This window comes from Gymnoscopelus microlampas, assembly GCF_963454915.1.
Source record: "Gymnoscopelus microlampas genome assembly, chromosome: 22".
NCBI lineage: Eukaryota > Metazoa > Chordata > Actinopteri > Myctophiformes > Myctophidae > Gymnoscopelus > Gymnoscopelus microlampas.
Genome location: NC_139959.1, coordinates 5646451 through 5662853, shown reverse-complemented (window position 1 = coordinate 5662853; position 16403 = coordinate 5646451). Strand labels below are relative to the sequence as shown.

Sequence of the window (16403 nt, the reverse complement as noted above, 5' to 3'; positions counted from 1 at the left end):
TTAAAATACTCCTCCCCACCTACAATAACGTGTCTCTCCTCTGCCTCACTGACCTCCTCCACCACCATCATCAGTGGTGGAAGAAGTAGGCTACTCAGATTTTGGACTAAAGTAAAAATAGCAATACCATGTGTAAAACGACTTTACTTCAAGTACAGATGTCAAAGTACAAAAGTATTAAGTAAAAGTACCCATTATGCAGATTACCCGTGTCAGAATCATAATAACATGATATATATATTATATATCATGTTATTGGTCTAGTATTGATCATTAAAGCCCTATTTTATACTTTGGATATTTAAAAATAGCAGATCTACAAGATCACAAGGTGTTGCCATTTTTTAAAGATTTGTATTCATTATTTGATTAAGTAGATCATTCATCTAGAAGCTCACAATGCATCACATTGTGAGCTTGTAGATCTGCTATTTTCAAATGGCCAAAATGTATAGAGGTATAATACCTCAAAATTGTACTTAAAGTACTTAGTACTTAAAAAACACTGTATAAATAGTAATAATAATAATAGTTATCATCATCATTATTATTACTGTTATTATTATTGATGATTGCGGAACTAAATGTCTCCGGAACCTTTCCACGGACGATGTTTCTGGTCGGAACGGCACACGTCTGGAAACACGTGTATTGTATTTACATTATTCTGTCAGATTGTTTAACGTCAACAATGGACGGTCTCAGGGTCTTAGAGCTGTTCAGTGGCATTGGTGGGATGCACTATGCTTTGAAAGGTATGTACATTATGTTTAAGTGTGCATATTGTCTTTCTTTGAGGTTTTTGTATCTGAGACTGAGAGATAGCTTAGAAGGAGTTCCCCTTAACGCAATGTTACTTTCGAGCCGTTTCCCGCACACCCGTGGCAGCGCAGGCTGCGCAGCCTCTCGTCTGTAGTAAAACATAAAACATACGCTTTCGCTACTCACCAAAATAAAGACGGTTTTACGATGGTGAAAGCCTACTTTCCTTAGTGGGAACACTCAGTGCCCCCCACCCCACGTCTAAAGTACACCTTTTGGACAGAAAAGAAAATATTTCTCCGGAAGGAAATTGTCTTTTAGTTACTCCGCTGCGCCCCCTACAGATATGGTCAATGGCATTTCTCGCTTGACAAGATCTGTAGCGGGCGCAGTGGAATAACTAATCTTTTCTCCATCTGGTGGAATATTTTCTTTTCTGTCCAAAGTTGGAGTGTTCCAACTAAGGAATGCAGGCTTTCACCATCTTAAACCCGTCTTTGTTTTGGTGAGTAGCGAAGTGTATTTCTTATTTTTTACTACTACAGACTCAGCTCGAAAGTAACATGGCGTTAAAGAGAACGCCTTCTAATGCTATGGACAAACAGACCCGAAGTAGTGTTTGCTCTGTATGTATTGGGCCTGATGTTAGCCTTCAGTGGTTGTGGTTCTCAGACTTTGTTTTCATTTCAAGGACCCCCATAACTCTGAGAGTCACTGACCTGTATATGGGTCCATTTGGAACCTCCTCAAGGAACCCCACTTTAAGAACCATGCATTGTCCAGTGGTGGAAAAAGTACTCACATTTTTCTTTACTTAATTAAAATTTGGAATTCAAAATGTACTCGAGTAAAAGTACAAAAGTATTGCTACAAATGGATGATGCTGATGGGGATTGGATAATTATCTCTTTGATGTAATGGCAAACTGCACATCTGTTGATGTGCCAGTGGGAATGCAGTGATGGAACCTTTTTCAAGCTACCCAGCAATATAGTGAAAGAATGACACCCAGCTCTGAGACGGAATCTATCCAGATACTATATGCCCTGCTATAACCATTTCCAAGTGTTTGCAAAGCTGTACCGTTAATGTGCAAGGTTGTTGCACAGGAGCAACATTTGTGGGTTTTTGGTCATTATTTTGACCTTTGTTCTTATGTCTCATGTCTACATGTTGGATATTAACCTGGTTTGTCTAATTTCTAAGGATTATAAGGACAGTGTTTTGTATGTACATCATTTAATTGACAACAATAACCAGAAACAAATATCTAGGTTTTAATGGCTAAGACTAAGTCAATAACCTTACACTATTATAACCTGACTTCAAAGTAAAAGTCAACATATGTATGTTTCAAGAAAGAAAAATATCATGTTCACAAGCTGTTAAGTAAAGTTGATTAAAGTTTAGCTCTGCTTCTATGGAGTTGCTATGGGGAACAACTGGACAAGTCGTCCCAGACAGAACCTCCATAGTCTCAGTCTGGACTCACTGATCAAGTGATTGACGTTTGAGCACCATGGAAGCCAATATCCAGTACACAGTCAAAGTGTTAAATTAACTCTGACAGTGTGAAAATGTAAACGGGTCCATTTGGTTAACCTCCGAGTTACAAATGCATACATTAAATAACAGTGTATTTAACATGTGTGTGCATCACTCAGAACAATCCAGGTCATAGAGCTTTCTCTCCCTCTAGAGAGCAGCGTAGCGGCACAGGTCGTGGCCGCCGTGGACGTGAACACCACAGCCAATGAGATCTACAGGCACAACTTCCCGGACACGCCCCTCTGGCCCAAGACCATAGAGGTGTGTGTTGATGGGGGCGAGGGAGGGTGGGTCGGTTAGGGTGGTTGACCACAGTCAACCTGGCCTACATTCTGAAGGCAAGGAATTTTTAACCGTCCTTTACTAACCCCATCATGGCCTCTGCAAACAAGCGAAAATATATAAGACACGACCCAGCTGATGATCATTCGAATTTCTTTCCTTTAATTTACATTGAACTACTATGAATATCCTGTCTACCATGTTGGCACAATACATAAAATCACAAGCTTAAAAAAAAAAACGGTTATTTGTTTTGCTGCTGCTGACACTGTCCCGTGACTGTAGCTTTTTAATTAGGTGTTTAAGGTAAAAGTGTAACTGCAGAGGTTTTACTGAGGAGTAAAGGTCCAATGCTTGCTCAGCAGCAGCAAGCATTGCAGACAGGCAGTCCCCTCGCCTGTCTCCTGGTAGGGCTGGGCAATTACCCAAAAATATATTGAAACCGATACTTAGAACCAATAACAGACTTATAACTGAATAATCGAGAAGCATTGTTTTCTCTTGTTTATCAACGAATGAACACCCCCAAAATGTTCTAAAACATTGTTTATAATTGACTAAATCGAATTGCCTGATTGACCACTTAGCCCTACATTATACTTCGTACTTCGTTGTACTATAGTCGATCTACAAGCTCACAATTTGTTCCCGATGAGACACGTTTTGAGCTTGTAGATCTGCTATTTTCAAGAAACCCCGAAACACATTTTGTTGAAGTGTTTGGGTGTGTGTCAAATTAACTTAATTTGAAATATGAGTATTTTGTCCTCTATTGACATGACATTTTAGCCTGATCCGCCTACATCTGATGTCCTCGCACAGCTTGTTTTAGCAGATATTCGCTGATTGGTTTGTCGTTAGACCCACCCCCACCTCCGACTCTCATTGGACGGTACTTAAGTGGAGGGTATCGAAGATATCCTAGGCTCACATTTCAACACCAGACCAAGAGGCAGTCCACTCAGAGAGTGGGCGGGGTCTATGGTTTGGAACCAGGCTAATGAAATTTGGGATGTGCTACCTTTTTCATATTTTTGATATACTGGATTTTGGGTTAAGCAGATTAGCACTCACATGAGAAATGCCGCTATTGAAGCACAGCCTCTTTTTGCAACTCAGAGAACTTACGCTGGTCTGTCTCCATTTTGTACCCCTCCTCCCCCCTCCTCCCCCCTCCTCCCCTCCACCAAGACACTACTTGAGCAGATCTACAAGCTCACAACTGTATTGTCTTGTGAGCTTATGTTGATCTGCTATTTGTGGCGAAGGATTAGGTGTAGAGGGAAAAAAGAGGGGGCCAAGTATTGACCCCTGGGGGACCCTGTTCAATGAAGTATATAGTATTTTTAGTGGTTAAACATTAAAAATAGTATGAAATGTTAAATGTGTTTCATGTTGCACTGATTTAGCCTACATAAGTTTGACCCATTTTTATGTTATTATGGAATACTGTTTTGTTCAGTCATTATGACATGGCAGTGTTGCCTTGTTGATTTATTCTGGAGTTGGTAAGCCTGTGGCGCTATTTATGCATAATATTGTATAAGCTTGGATTTCTTTGTTTTCAGGGGATGACACTGGATAACTTCAACAAATTATCATTTGACATGATTTTGATGAGTCCACCATGTCAACCCTTCACCAGGTAGGTTTTCACATCTCTATGTATGAGAGAAAGAGAGAGAGAGAGAGAGAGAGAGATGCATGAAGAATCTAACCCCCCAAAATAATACCATCATAGTTATTTATCTGTCTACAAAACTGCTCCCACTTTAGCTTTTTTTTTTCACCTGCCCTGTGTGTCTCTGTACAGAATCGGTTTGCAGGGAGACACGGCTGACCCAAGAACCAAGAGCTTTCTTTATATTCTCAGTCTTCTTCCAAGGTCAGACACAGCTCGTATCAACCACCACTACTCACTCTGTCCTACAATGTGTCCTTCTCTCTGTCTGAACAGCTGGCTTTTGTCCTAGATGTGATCATGATGCAGTCATTTTACAGTCAGTGTTCTACCTCACCTCCGTAGTGGATGGGCTTCCCCTCTTTGTTGCCGCCAGTCTATTTCTGTAGCCACTAGTCACTTCCTACACACAGAATAAGGTTTTGTTCAGTGATGGGCTCTTGCTGGTTTTGAGATGCTGGTGCAGTTGCTGAGATAAGGACATCTTTAAAAAAAAATCAGATTCAGAGTTGGTTCACATGCACAGGGAATTTGGCAAACAAAGAAATCACAGATAGACTGTACTTACAGTACTTACTGTATGACGGTGAGTTAGATATATATGTCTAAGACTAATGGCTCTTGTGGGCATGAGTATTGAGTATTTATGCAATAAAGATAGTGTGAGCAATACAGTATATTGCACAGACTAGCATATTTCCTAGGGCTGTCCCCTCATAGTCGATAAATCAATCTGTTGATTTGGTCTTAGTCGACCAAGACTTTATTAGTGCATTAGTATTCTGTTCTAAGCTTTATTCCATGCTGAATTAATTATTTATTAAAACATGATGAGATCATCTTATCTCTTGTAAACTCTAGATATACAGTGACTCTTTAATTCTACCAGTCTGTAAGTTTAAATAGCTAGTAGCCATTGTGAAATCAACTTTAGAATGTTTAGTTCTCAACCCCACCAAAGGCTGCTCTCTGTATAATTGTATAATGCACAATTGAACAGATTTGTTGATTAAATCAATTGGTTAGTCGACAAATACCTATGACTAAGAATGGCTTCAGTCGAGTATAGGCCTACTATTTACAAAAAGTTGCATCGAATAGTACAGCACTGAAATGTACAGAACATGCAGGATAATCTGGCAGTCGTACTGGGTACAATATTTACAGTGACAGATGGAACAGATGGGACAGATGGGGGGGGGGGGGGTCCTTGCAGGGTGTGACACAGCTGGTCTGTCGTAGGTCCATGTGGTGTAGGCAGGGTTTCCTTGAGCCATCCGATCCTCCAATCAATGAGCCCTCCCTCACTGTGACATGCTCATTAGTTCCTATTGAAACATTGATTGATTGATTGATTTATGTATTTGACATGGCCATTACAATCACATTGGACAGACCAGATGCATTGCTTAAGTGTTGTAGCACATGTGCAAATTTTTAACAACTGTCCCCTCCCCTGCCTGTAGGCTTACCACGCCCCCTCGATTCATCCTGCTGGAGAACGTCAAGGGATTCGAGACCTCCTCGGCAAGGTAACCACGGAGACTAGAGAGCACTGGTTCTCAACGTGAGGAGGAGGTTCCAGGGGGGTCCCCAGCTAAATGACTGATGGTTAGGGACCAAATTAAATGGAACACTTATGCGTCTTTAACATTATCATACAGTTAAACAAGGATTTTACTGTGTAGATTGGAGTCCCAGAGATACAAATCATATTTATCTCTTATCAAGCTGGGAGTTCTTGAAATAAACAATAAAAAGGTTGAGAACCACTGGACTATAAGTCTACACGATATTGGGCTCACAATATCGATACGATATCATATGATATTATTATTATAATGTTTTTTTAAATTAAGTTTTAATTGTCATCAACATTGGCCATCATCTATAATCTAAACATTCACCAGGCAAAAATAAATAAATATAAATCGCGATTTGTGATATAGTATGACATCACGACGATACATATCATCACGTTTTAATATCGCAATATACAGTATCACAGGACAATATGTTGTGACATCCTTACAGTTTGTGCAACGGAAGCACTGAAAATGGTAAATAAAATTATGAGAAGCATATATATGCTGGCCTTGCTCCTTAGCAAAAATATATTTTTAAGATATTTTAAAGTATATCTTCGAGAATGGAAATGACAAATATGACATCTTCCTGTTATCAGCTTTCAGGAGGTGTACATGTAGTTCCAGGCTATGTAGCATTCAGAGATTGTGGAATAGTTGTCTGGTTTGCGAGACTACTGGACTAGACGTTATCCCATATGAATTCTTCATGGCCGATGATATCCATAATTGATATAGTGAAGCAGCCGGTACAGATATGGTACAAAATGTACCGACATGCCCGATATTTCGATGGAACCGATATGTCGGACGGACAATAACTAGTGGAGACAGCGAGGGTGGGTGCAAGCGGTGGGGCCCGGGGGGATGGGGGGGGGGGGGGGGGGGTAGTCCCCATGGTAACTTGGCGGGCAGCCAATGGGTAAGTGGGTCAGGCTATGTGTGTGTTTTGACCTTCCCTGGGGATTCTGGTCAAAGAAACCCGACTGTAGCCTTTCTAAAAGCATTAGCCTGACTGCCTGCCAGGATGGTAAACTAAAGAATGTTGCCTTCTGCCTTCTCTCACAGAAAAGTTTTGGCTCCTTCACCGTGAACATCTGAACTTTCTTTAAAAGAAAGAAGGAAAGGCAGGTTATAACCTAGTCTGGAAAACACTTATATCTGAGATAGGGGTGTGCCGATATATCGTCCCGCGATATATCGCGATACGTTTTCGCGACGATATGTATCGTTTTGGGAAAAAAAAATATCGTTTTGAAAAAAAACAAAAACATTTTTTTTTTTTTTTTTTTTTTACACCAATCAAAATAATCAGGCATGCAAACAGCCCCGAGGTGAAAAGGGTGACAACATGTTTTTTTTTTTGGGTCAGGTGTCACACTATTGCCCTATTTGGATTCAAAACGGCTGAAAAGCTACAAGTTTGCATGTCTGAATAATGCAAAAACAGAATTATTTGTTTGCATTTCCTTTTTTTCTCCCCCATTTATTTTCATAATAAAAAAAGTGCGTATCGTATCGAAATCGTATCGAAGTTGTGAGCCAAATATCGTATCGTATCGTTTCGTGAAATTAGTGTATCGGCACACCCCTAATCTGAGATGAATACAACACAATTTTGGTTGTTCTTTGTGGCGTCCTTTGCCCAGAAAATGTATACACTTTTGGACAACAAAGTTTCATATTCTTCTTCAAACTATGTCATTTAATGTTGTAAGACATGATATTGGTCTTGACTTCTTGTTTCTGTTCTTTATTTAGGGAATCATTGGTGGAAACACTGAAGAATTGTGGATACACTTTTCAGGAGCTCATGGTCTCACCGACAAGTGTAAGACCTCATCTATGCACCTTGGCATTATCATATGCCAAATAAGTCTTAATTATACTTGTCATGATATGCCAACTAAGACTCCATCATACATCTTGTCATTATCACATTCCAAATGAGACTCATTATGTAAAAATCTTCTCTTCTCCTCTCCTCTCATTTCTGAACACAGCTTGGCATCCCAAACTCGCGACTGCGTTACTTCCTTATTGCCAGAAAAACAGGCAGCTTCTCCTTCCAGACACACTCAGAGGTAAGTGGGCCCAACATTAACCAGTGGTGTCACAGTGACACAGAAATACAATGCCGTTAACCTTTCCTGATTGCAGACAAGGCTGCTAGTGCAGCCTTGTCTGCTGAGGAGTGTGAGGAGTGTGAACAAAAAAAAATGGAATTGGGTCACATTCATATATAGTATATATTTATTTTGGGAGTATCTCCCATTCTTCTAGGCAGAATCATTCAATGTTGGATGCAGAGTGTTGAAATGTAAACCTTCACCTAGTCATGGGATCCTGAGAATCAGAATTCAATCTTATGAATCTGAGCAAAAAGGTTTTCACTCAGGATTGCTCTATATTTTTCTGCATATCCCTCTATCCTGACTACTCCCCCAGTCCCAGTTGCAGAAAAAAACATCCCCACAACATGATGCTGCCACCACTGTGTTTGACTGTACAGTAGAGTTATAGAGTTGTCAGACACAGCCAGGAGGACCAAAAGAGCAGCGCTCCTCTCCAAAAGTTGAACTGTTTCCAACTTTAAGTGCACAGGGCGCTGCGCCAACAAAACGCCAGGCAGCGCGCTATGCTCAGGCGCTGGAAAGAGGAGCGCACCAGCGTGTCTTTACCTTAGAATGGCAGACAGGCGCTGCCAACTCAAAAAATGCTTTGTGTGGACACAGCCCCTTAATGTGATGCTCAGTGTCTGGTTTCCTCCATAAACTTTTGTGGCCAAATAGTTCAATCCTCGTTTCATCAGACCAAGATTTTGATCTCATGGTCTCAGTGGCATTAAGATGTATTTTGGCAAACATTCAGCAGGCTATCTTGTGCCTTTTTAGTGAGTAATGGCTGGCTGTCTGGCCACTCTACCATAAAGGCGTGATTGGTTTAGTGCTGCACTGATGGTTGTCCTGCTCTACTGTAAGATTTTCCCATCTCCTCAAAGATTACTGTTGCAGACAGGCACTGACAGAAGAAATCAAATGGACGAATGATCTAACACTGGTCCTTGATGTGTTTAGTTAATTTGCTCATACATTTCATGTCAGCAGAGAAAACAGTTAATTCTGGTATAACATAATGGGCCATATAAGTGTTTTTATTGAGAACTGTCAGTTTTCCAATAGTCTAGATAGAAACAAGATAAGAGAGAAGAGACCAAACAAAACGTGTGTGCAGTGCACTGCTGTGTAGTTTTTCCGAGGTAGAGACGGGGAGAACATTCAGTAGACCTTTACTTTGTCAGCTCCTTTTCCCCTCTACACCAAATCTCTTTACCGGAAATACACAACATGTCATGTGACACATTCTGAGCTTATAGATTGGCTATTTTCACCAAAATTGTTCACCTACAGTATTATGACTTTTCCATAATAAGGACAAAATGGTTTATGTAGTTAAGGAAAAGTTTAGTTAACATCATAGCTAGCCTACATTTTGCAGCCCTTAGACCCGGTGCAATTAAAATCAGCTGTGATGTCAAACATCAACACGGTACAGGAGCATTTCAATCATTCATTTGTGTATCCTTCCTCAGGATCACACTGAGTGACATGTTTGTTGACACCCAGTAACTATATTCAGTACATGCTCCTCCCACCTGCCACAACAATGTCTGCATATTTGTCCCTCTGAGCAGATCTTAGAAGGTTTCCCGCCACCCGCTGAGAATAAAGCCTCGGACCTCTCTGCGCCCGCCTCGCACGCTTCCTGCCCGGGCACCTGCCCACAGGCGGAGGAAGCCGGGGGCGTCCTGTACAAGCTGGAGACGGCACGCGACGTCCAGAGGAAGTCCAGTCAGAACAGCGACCCGTCGCTCCGGCAGATCCGGGAGTTCATGCCGGAGCCGGAGGCCGAGGGGGGAGAGGGAGCGGGGATGGAGCGGTACCTCCTGCCTCCCAAGACCCTGCTGCGCTACGCTATGCTGATGGACATCGTCAGGCCCACCTGCCGGAGGTCCGTCTGCTTCACCAAAGGGTACGCATGGATTCTGAGTTCTTAGTTGCTACGACTGATTTCAGTAATTTCCACTGAGTCCCCATATAGTCAACATGTATTTCTCTTGGCTTTCTCTAAAGCAAGGGTTCCCAAACCTTTCAGGCTGTGACCCCCCCAAAATAATCAGAACTGAACTGGAGACCCCCCACCCTGGCAAGCACTTGGAATTGTATGAGTTGAGCCATTACATTTAGTTGACTCGGTTCCACAGGTAAATATTTTGAAGATCGCAGATCTACTGTACAAGCACAAGCTTGTAGATCGGATATTTTCAAGTTTAGATATTCTTTTGAGGTAATATTTGACAATGTGTTTTATAGTATAGTTTGTTGGTTATTGTTTATGTAGTAATGGTCTTATTATTAGTTTATTTTAATTTCATTTTTGAGGTATTAAAAAGGTATTAAAAGTCCTCCAATTGTCATTAAGAAATGTGCAGATACCCTGTATACCTTAAACTGTATGTTGATTTGTTTACTGTTGAGTGAGAAAACAATATAATGTTGCTAATCATCTGGGGACCGGCCAAAATAATTTGGGGACCTCCCTGGGGGTTCTGACCCCCAGTTTGGGAACCACTGCTCTAAGGGATGATTATTGTTGTTTGCGTGTGTGGGATGGGGGGGGGGGGGGGGGGGGGGGGGGGGGGGCACACACACGCACGCACACTGAAAATGGCAGAACTGCTACGTGTTGTAGATTGTAGATCTGCTATTTTCAGTGCAATGCATGGCTCACAACCAAGTATAAATCAGCCATAACCCTAAAGCATGTGGGTGATAAAGTCAAGCCCTACAGTAATAATAGATATTACATTTATTGTAGGATAAAAAAAGGCCTTTAACTTCTTCAACTTGTTGGCTGTATGTAATGTAGAACAGTGGGAACGTACAGTGGGAATGTATTTAGACCGATAATACGTAAACATCATAATTTCACACATTGTGCTAATTGTTTTAGTAAACAGAGCACTAGTAAGGGGGAATCCTTTCATGCTGTTTCACAAATCACAGATTGGGACTTGGCCTGTCAAAAATGTTCAGTCGTTAAACTTTATTTTATGGGGACTTTTTTGGGGACTCTGGGATTTTTTGGGACTCGAACCCGCGACACTCTGTCAGGCTGCAATGGAGCCTAGGTGCCCGGTGAGATTTCATTGGAGAGGTGGCGTCCCGTGGGGTCCAAAACATTGGCTGCTGGACAGGAGCACCGATGAGGATAGAACATTTATTGCTGTGGTTTGGCAAAGAACAAGCAACTTGTTAAAATCTTTATTAACCACATGAACCCTATTGTGTCCGTATTTTGGGAATCTCATATAAGCAAACATTCTGCAAAAAGAGCCGTTCTACAAGCTCACAACGGTCAATGAAGCATATAGGGTTTAAGTACAGTAAGTCTTATATCCGTTGTCTGTTGTAAATGTATCAATGGAAGAGTAGGGAGATCACCTCCAACTACTGCAGATGTACTAGTTATATTGTTAAACATACTCTACCATACATATTGGTTAGATTTATTTTCATTTATTTTCATTTATTTTCATCTATTTTCATTTATTTTCATCTATTTTCGTCAATTCTCTGTCTCTCTGTCTCTGTCTCTGTCTCTCTGTCCCTCTTTCTCTCTGTCTCTTGCTCTCTCTCCTTTGCTCTTTCTCACTCTTTGAAGGCTTGAAGCTGCTAACAAATAAGGATCTAAGAAGTTAACAAGTATTAAGAAGATTAAGGAGATTAACTATGTTCTGAGACCTTCATGCAACCTAGCAACCTGCCTCCCCAATTAAGCTTTTCCTCTAGTGAAAATAGAGGAAAAGCTTTGTGGAAAACATTGGTCTTTCTGTAGCTCAAAGGCAACAGGTGCATCCTCACTCTGGCACTGTCTGTGTTGTCACACGTGTGACTGACCACCAGAAGGCATTTATATTGTATCCTCAGAGCTTGCATGTATTTACTGCCAAAGTGACACAGAAGCATAAAATCACGATTTTACCTGTTGGTCTTGCTTAGTGTAGTGATTCTCAAACTTTCTTCATTTCAAGGAACCCCAGTTTACGTTGCATTAGGCCACATAGACCCCCCAAAAATGTCTGAATCATGAAGACACAATGCTTGACTTTCCATTTATTTGTGTTTTCCTGTGCTCCCTTTAACAGCTATGGTCATTATGTGGAGGGAACCGGTTCTGTACTGCAGTCCTGTGTGGAAACAGAGGTAGGAAGTGACTTCATTCTTGTCTTTCCTTAAACGGGGCCTATTAGCTCATTTCCAGCTATTATATTTAAATTCTGGGACTCCACTAGAGTAGCTTTGCATGATTCACAGTTCAAAAACATTTCATTTGAACTTTTCTTCTTTTGTTTTTATTGTTTTCTAATAACGCCTTTTTATAATGTGTTTCCTTTGCATAAAGGAACACTTTTATCTTCATATACTGTAATTGGTCCTCCCTAATGCTCATTATGAGATGGCACTATTACTGTCCCCTCACTCGGTAAATATCTTTTTATTAATGCAAGAACAATGGCTTCTATTTAAGCATGCTAACTTTCAAGGAAGAGAAAGGCAGTAGTTTCTATTATCTTGGAATCCCCATCGATGATGTCATTGGTAGGCAGGTTTCTTAACTGTCCACAGTCCACCAATGAAACACATCCTGTAGTGAGTAGACAGAAATTGTGGCATCTTATATTGAGCATTAGTGAGGACCAATTATATAAAGGTAAGGTTGAAAATAGGTGAAGTGCTCCTTGAATGTTTTATGTATAGCACATTGATTGAACTGAAATGCGCTATACAAATAAGCTTGCCTTGCTTTTACACTGGCTCAGTATGCAGCACCTCAGTTCAGCTTCTGTCTGAAACAAGCCATACTGGCTCCTGTCTTTTTACATTTACTGGACAATGTACCTAATTGCTACACCTATATTATATGTATAGTAGGGAAATCGCAACTATGAGTGTACTCATACCACCTTCTTTATCTCAAATTGATCAGAGCTGTTGAAATTTTGCACTTTTCCTTTGTTATTGTTGTTATTGCCGTGTGTGTGTGTGTGTGTGTGTGTGTGTGTGTGTGTGTGTGTGTGTGTGTGTGTGTGTGTGTGTGTGTGTGTGTGTGTGTGTGTGTGTGTGTGTGTGTGTGTGTGTGTGTGTGTGTGTGTGTGTGTGTGTGTGTGTGTGTGTGTGTGTGTGCGTGCGTGCGTGCGTGCGTGCGTGCGTGCGTGTCATCAAGATCATGATGTATCAATACAAATCTTGAACATGATGCAGTCATCACACACATTGCAAACAGTGCCACGAAATGCTTACAGTACAGTAGGTGGTTCTCAACAATACAGACCATCAAGCAAGTACAAGAAGTATAAAGTACGGTAAACAAGTCAATGAAGCTATAACCCCAAAATTATGATATAACATACGTTTATTTCATATTTTTGTGTTGAACTTGCTCTCTGTGCAGATGGAGGCTGTGTTTAAGGGCTTGGATCAGATGTCAGAAGAGGACAAACTGGAGCGTCTGTCCAGACTGAAGCTGCGTTACTTCACTCCCAGAGAGATCGCCAACCTCATGGGCTTCCCACAGGACTTCTGTAAGTTAACATTTACCATAACTAACTAACCCGACTCACGGCACATTTTTGGTACGGTCTTAGTTTTGGAGAGAACCCATTACTGATCTCTGACAGACAGACAGAAAGACAATGTCTGTCTGTTTAGTTAGTTAAGGCACCAGAGACAGTACAGCTGTAAAAGTTACATATACAGGCCATATAAGTACAGTAGGCGCAGAAGAGTAAGCATATATTTGAAGTCAGCTGTTGAATTGAATTGAAGGACTTCAAAGGACTAGTCAATCCCAAATATTGTTTACATTGACTGCAGAAGTGCACTTCTTTTCATCAATAAAAACAACTGAGTGAGTGTTAACCTCAAAATGAAAACAGTACTGGTGTAGTTCCTTGTTTGCATGGTAGACAAGTTATGAATACATTTATTTATTCTTTATTAGTTTGTCTCACAGCAAGCAGTGTTGTTGCAGCAATTGTACAGCTAAGAAGTGTAACTGGGATTTTAAGATAGGTTGATTGTTTTATTTTCTGTGGAATCTGCATCTACAGCAATTTTACTGTCTGACTAATGCCTGCACGCGCGCGCGGGCGCGCACACACACACACACACACACACACACACACACACACACACACACACACACACACACACACACACACACACACACACACACCCACAGCTGTATCAGTATTCTTCAATTGGTGATTGAAGAATACTTTGTGGTAATTCTAATTCATTTAGACATTCAGGATTAACCATTTACCATTTATTGCAATGATATTGCATTCAGTTTGGCGGTGTGAGTCTGCTCATGTGATAGATATTACAGATTACCTGCGCAAGCATGACACAGAGTCTGAGATCACAAACTCCGAGGAGCAGAGCATAAGATACAGTTATTACATGAACATAACATTGAACTTTTTTTTTGCATAATTGAACTACCACATATCATAGTACAATCCATAGAACCACAGTACAATCCACACAATCCTCCACTCTTCTCCCTTCTGGCTCCCAAACAATGTAATGAACTCCCCATAGCAATTAGAACTGCAGACTCACTCCCAATCTTCTGCCGTAATCTGAAGACTCACCTCCTCAGACTCCACCTCAGCCCGTACCATTTGCCCTAGCCTTGACGACCTTGCAGGCTTATGCAAAGGCTAACATGTAACTTAGATAGCATGTTATGTACTGGTCAACAATGACCTGGCATATGTCTACAGTGTAGACATATGCCAGGTCATTGTTGACCTGGCATCCTATATAGTGTGTATGTACAGGCTGATGATAGGTTCTTGGTTTACGTATGTATTAGTTATTATTAGATTATTGGTTTACTTATGTATTACTTTACTATTAGATTACTAGTTCTATGCATTTGATGTATTATCTTGTGTTGTCCTTGCTTACTGTAAGTCGCTCTGGATTAAGAGCGTCGGCTAAATGCCTAAATTGTAAATATGAACTAAATGCCACAGGGAGGAGGCTGGGGAGGTGGAGGGATTTTTTTAAATGACAGCTGTACAACCAGCTGAGACAGCGAAGCACGTAGAATGAACAGTGAATAGAGACTGCTTAAATGAACCGCCTGAGATGCACTGTGGGTATGACAGTGTTTGTGAGTTAGCTTGTAGCAAATGAGAATGAAGAGAGGTTGAACGTGGAGAGACAGACTATTTGTAGGTGTATGTATTAATGAACTTGTTAGAGAATGAATGGGGGGGGGGGGGGGGTCCGGGGAGAGTGAGATATCATGTAAACCTCCTGCCTTCCGTGCCTACATGAACTATCGCTATGCTGAATTAGTGTGTGAATGGTGCAACTATAAAACTGAAAATCCCCTTCTTCTTTCTTTATTTCTTTCAACACTTGCACCTGCAGCCTTCCCAGAGAAGATATCGGTCAAGCAGCAGTATCGAGTGCTGGGGAACAGTCTCAATGTGCTTGTGGTGGCCAGGCTCATCCAGCTCATGGTATCCTAACACAGACACACCAGAAATATAACTGAAACAACAACACTGTTCCGCTTATTGGTTGTCTGCCTGTAACCGTAGAGCTTGAGACCACCAAAGACTGCACTTGACTACAGAGAAATATACACATTTCTTGGTTGGAACTTTTCGCCTATGATGACCATCCGGACGGTCATCCAAGGAAGTACTTCCTGTTTGGAAGTGGCATTGTGGTTAACGGACAATGAACATTTGTTGCTACGCACAGCTTGTTCAATGGTAGGCAACCAAAATAACAAAAAGCACTTCTGGACTATAATGGTGAACATGTATTCTATTCGTTACGTTAATGTTTTTTTTGTATCCGTTTCTCTAAATAAAATATCGTTTTGTATGTTCCAATATTCTGAACCTTCGATCAACACTGTTCTAATGCTGCCTTTGAACCCTTTCAGACTCACTTCACAAAATGTTAAAGAAGCATACCAGCCTTTTAAACATGTGGGTCCTTTATCACCAAAACCGTAATAATAATAATAATAAAAAAAAAAAATATATATATATATATATACAGTATATATATATATATCTTTTTCAGTTATTGGGACATGTTGGCCGATTCATAATTGTTGTTGGAGTCTGATGCCTCTTAAAACATAAACGTAAACACCTTGAAATCACACTCTTTTAGTATTGTTGTTGATACAGTATGTAATGTATGGTCTGTCATGATGTTGTTGTTGATAGGTAATGTATTGTCTTCAACCACAATGGAAATCTTCTAATAAAGTATATATTTAAAAAACAAACAAAAACATCTTATAAAACTACTTATGGAATCAGAATAGCCCTTTTTCATAAAGTTTGGTAAGTTTAGTGTTAGTTTGAAGTGTTTTTACAGGCATCAGGCTCCCAATATAATATATAATATAAGTATAATAGGGTTTAAGTGGTTAATGTT

General features: G+C 40.7%; 1 protein-coding gene across 1 annotated transcript; it reads left to right on the top strand.

Moving 5' to 3' along the window:
- Positions 1-627: 627 nt before the first annotated feature.
- trdmt1 (tRNA aspartic acid methyltransferase 1) lies at positions 628-16053 on the top strand. Its single transcript, XM_084048811.1, has 11 exons — positions 628-755; positions 2462-2571; positions 4161-4237; positions 4406-4477; positions 5740-5805; positions 7621-7690; positions 7863-7943; positions 9554-9891; positions 12068-12125; positions 13375-13504; positions 15372-16053. The coding sequence occupies exons 1-11, from the start codon at positions 692-694 to the stop codon at positions 15470-15472; spliced, it is 1167 nt and encodes a 388-aa protein (XP_083904937.1). The 5' UTR covers positions 628-691; the 3' UTR covers positions 15473-16053.
- Positions 16054-16403: the final 350 nt, after the last annotated feature.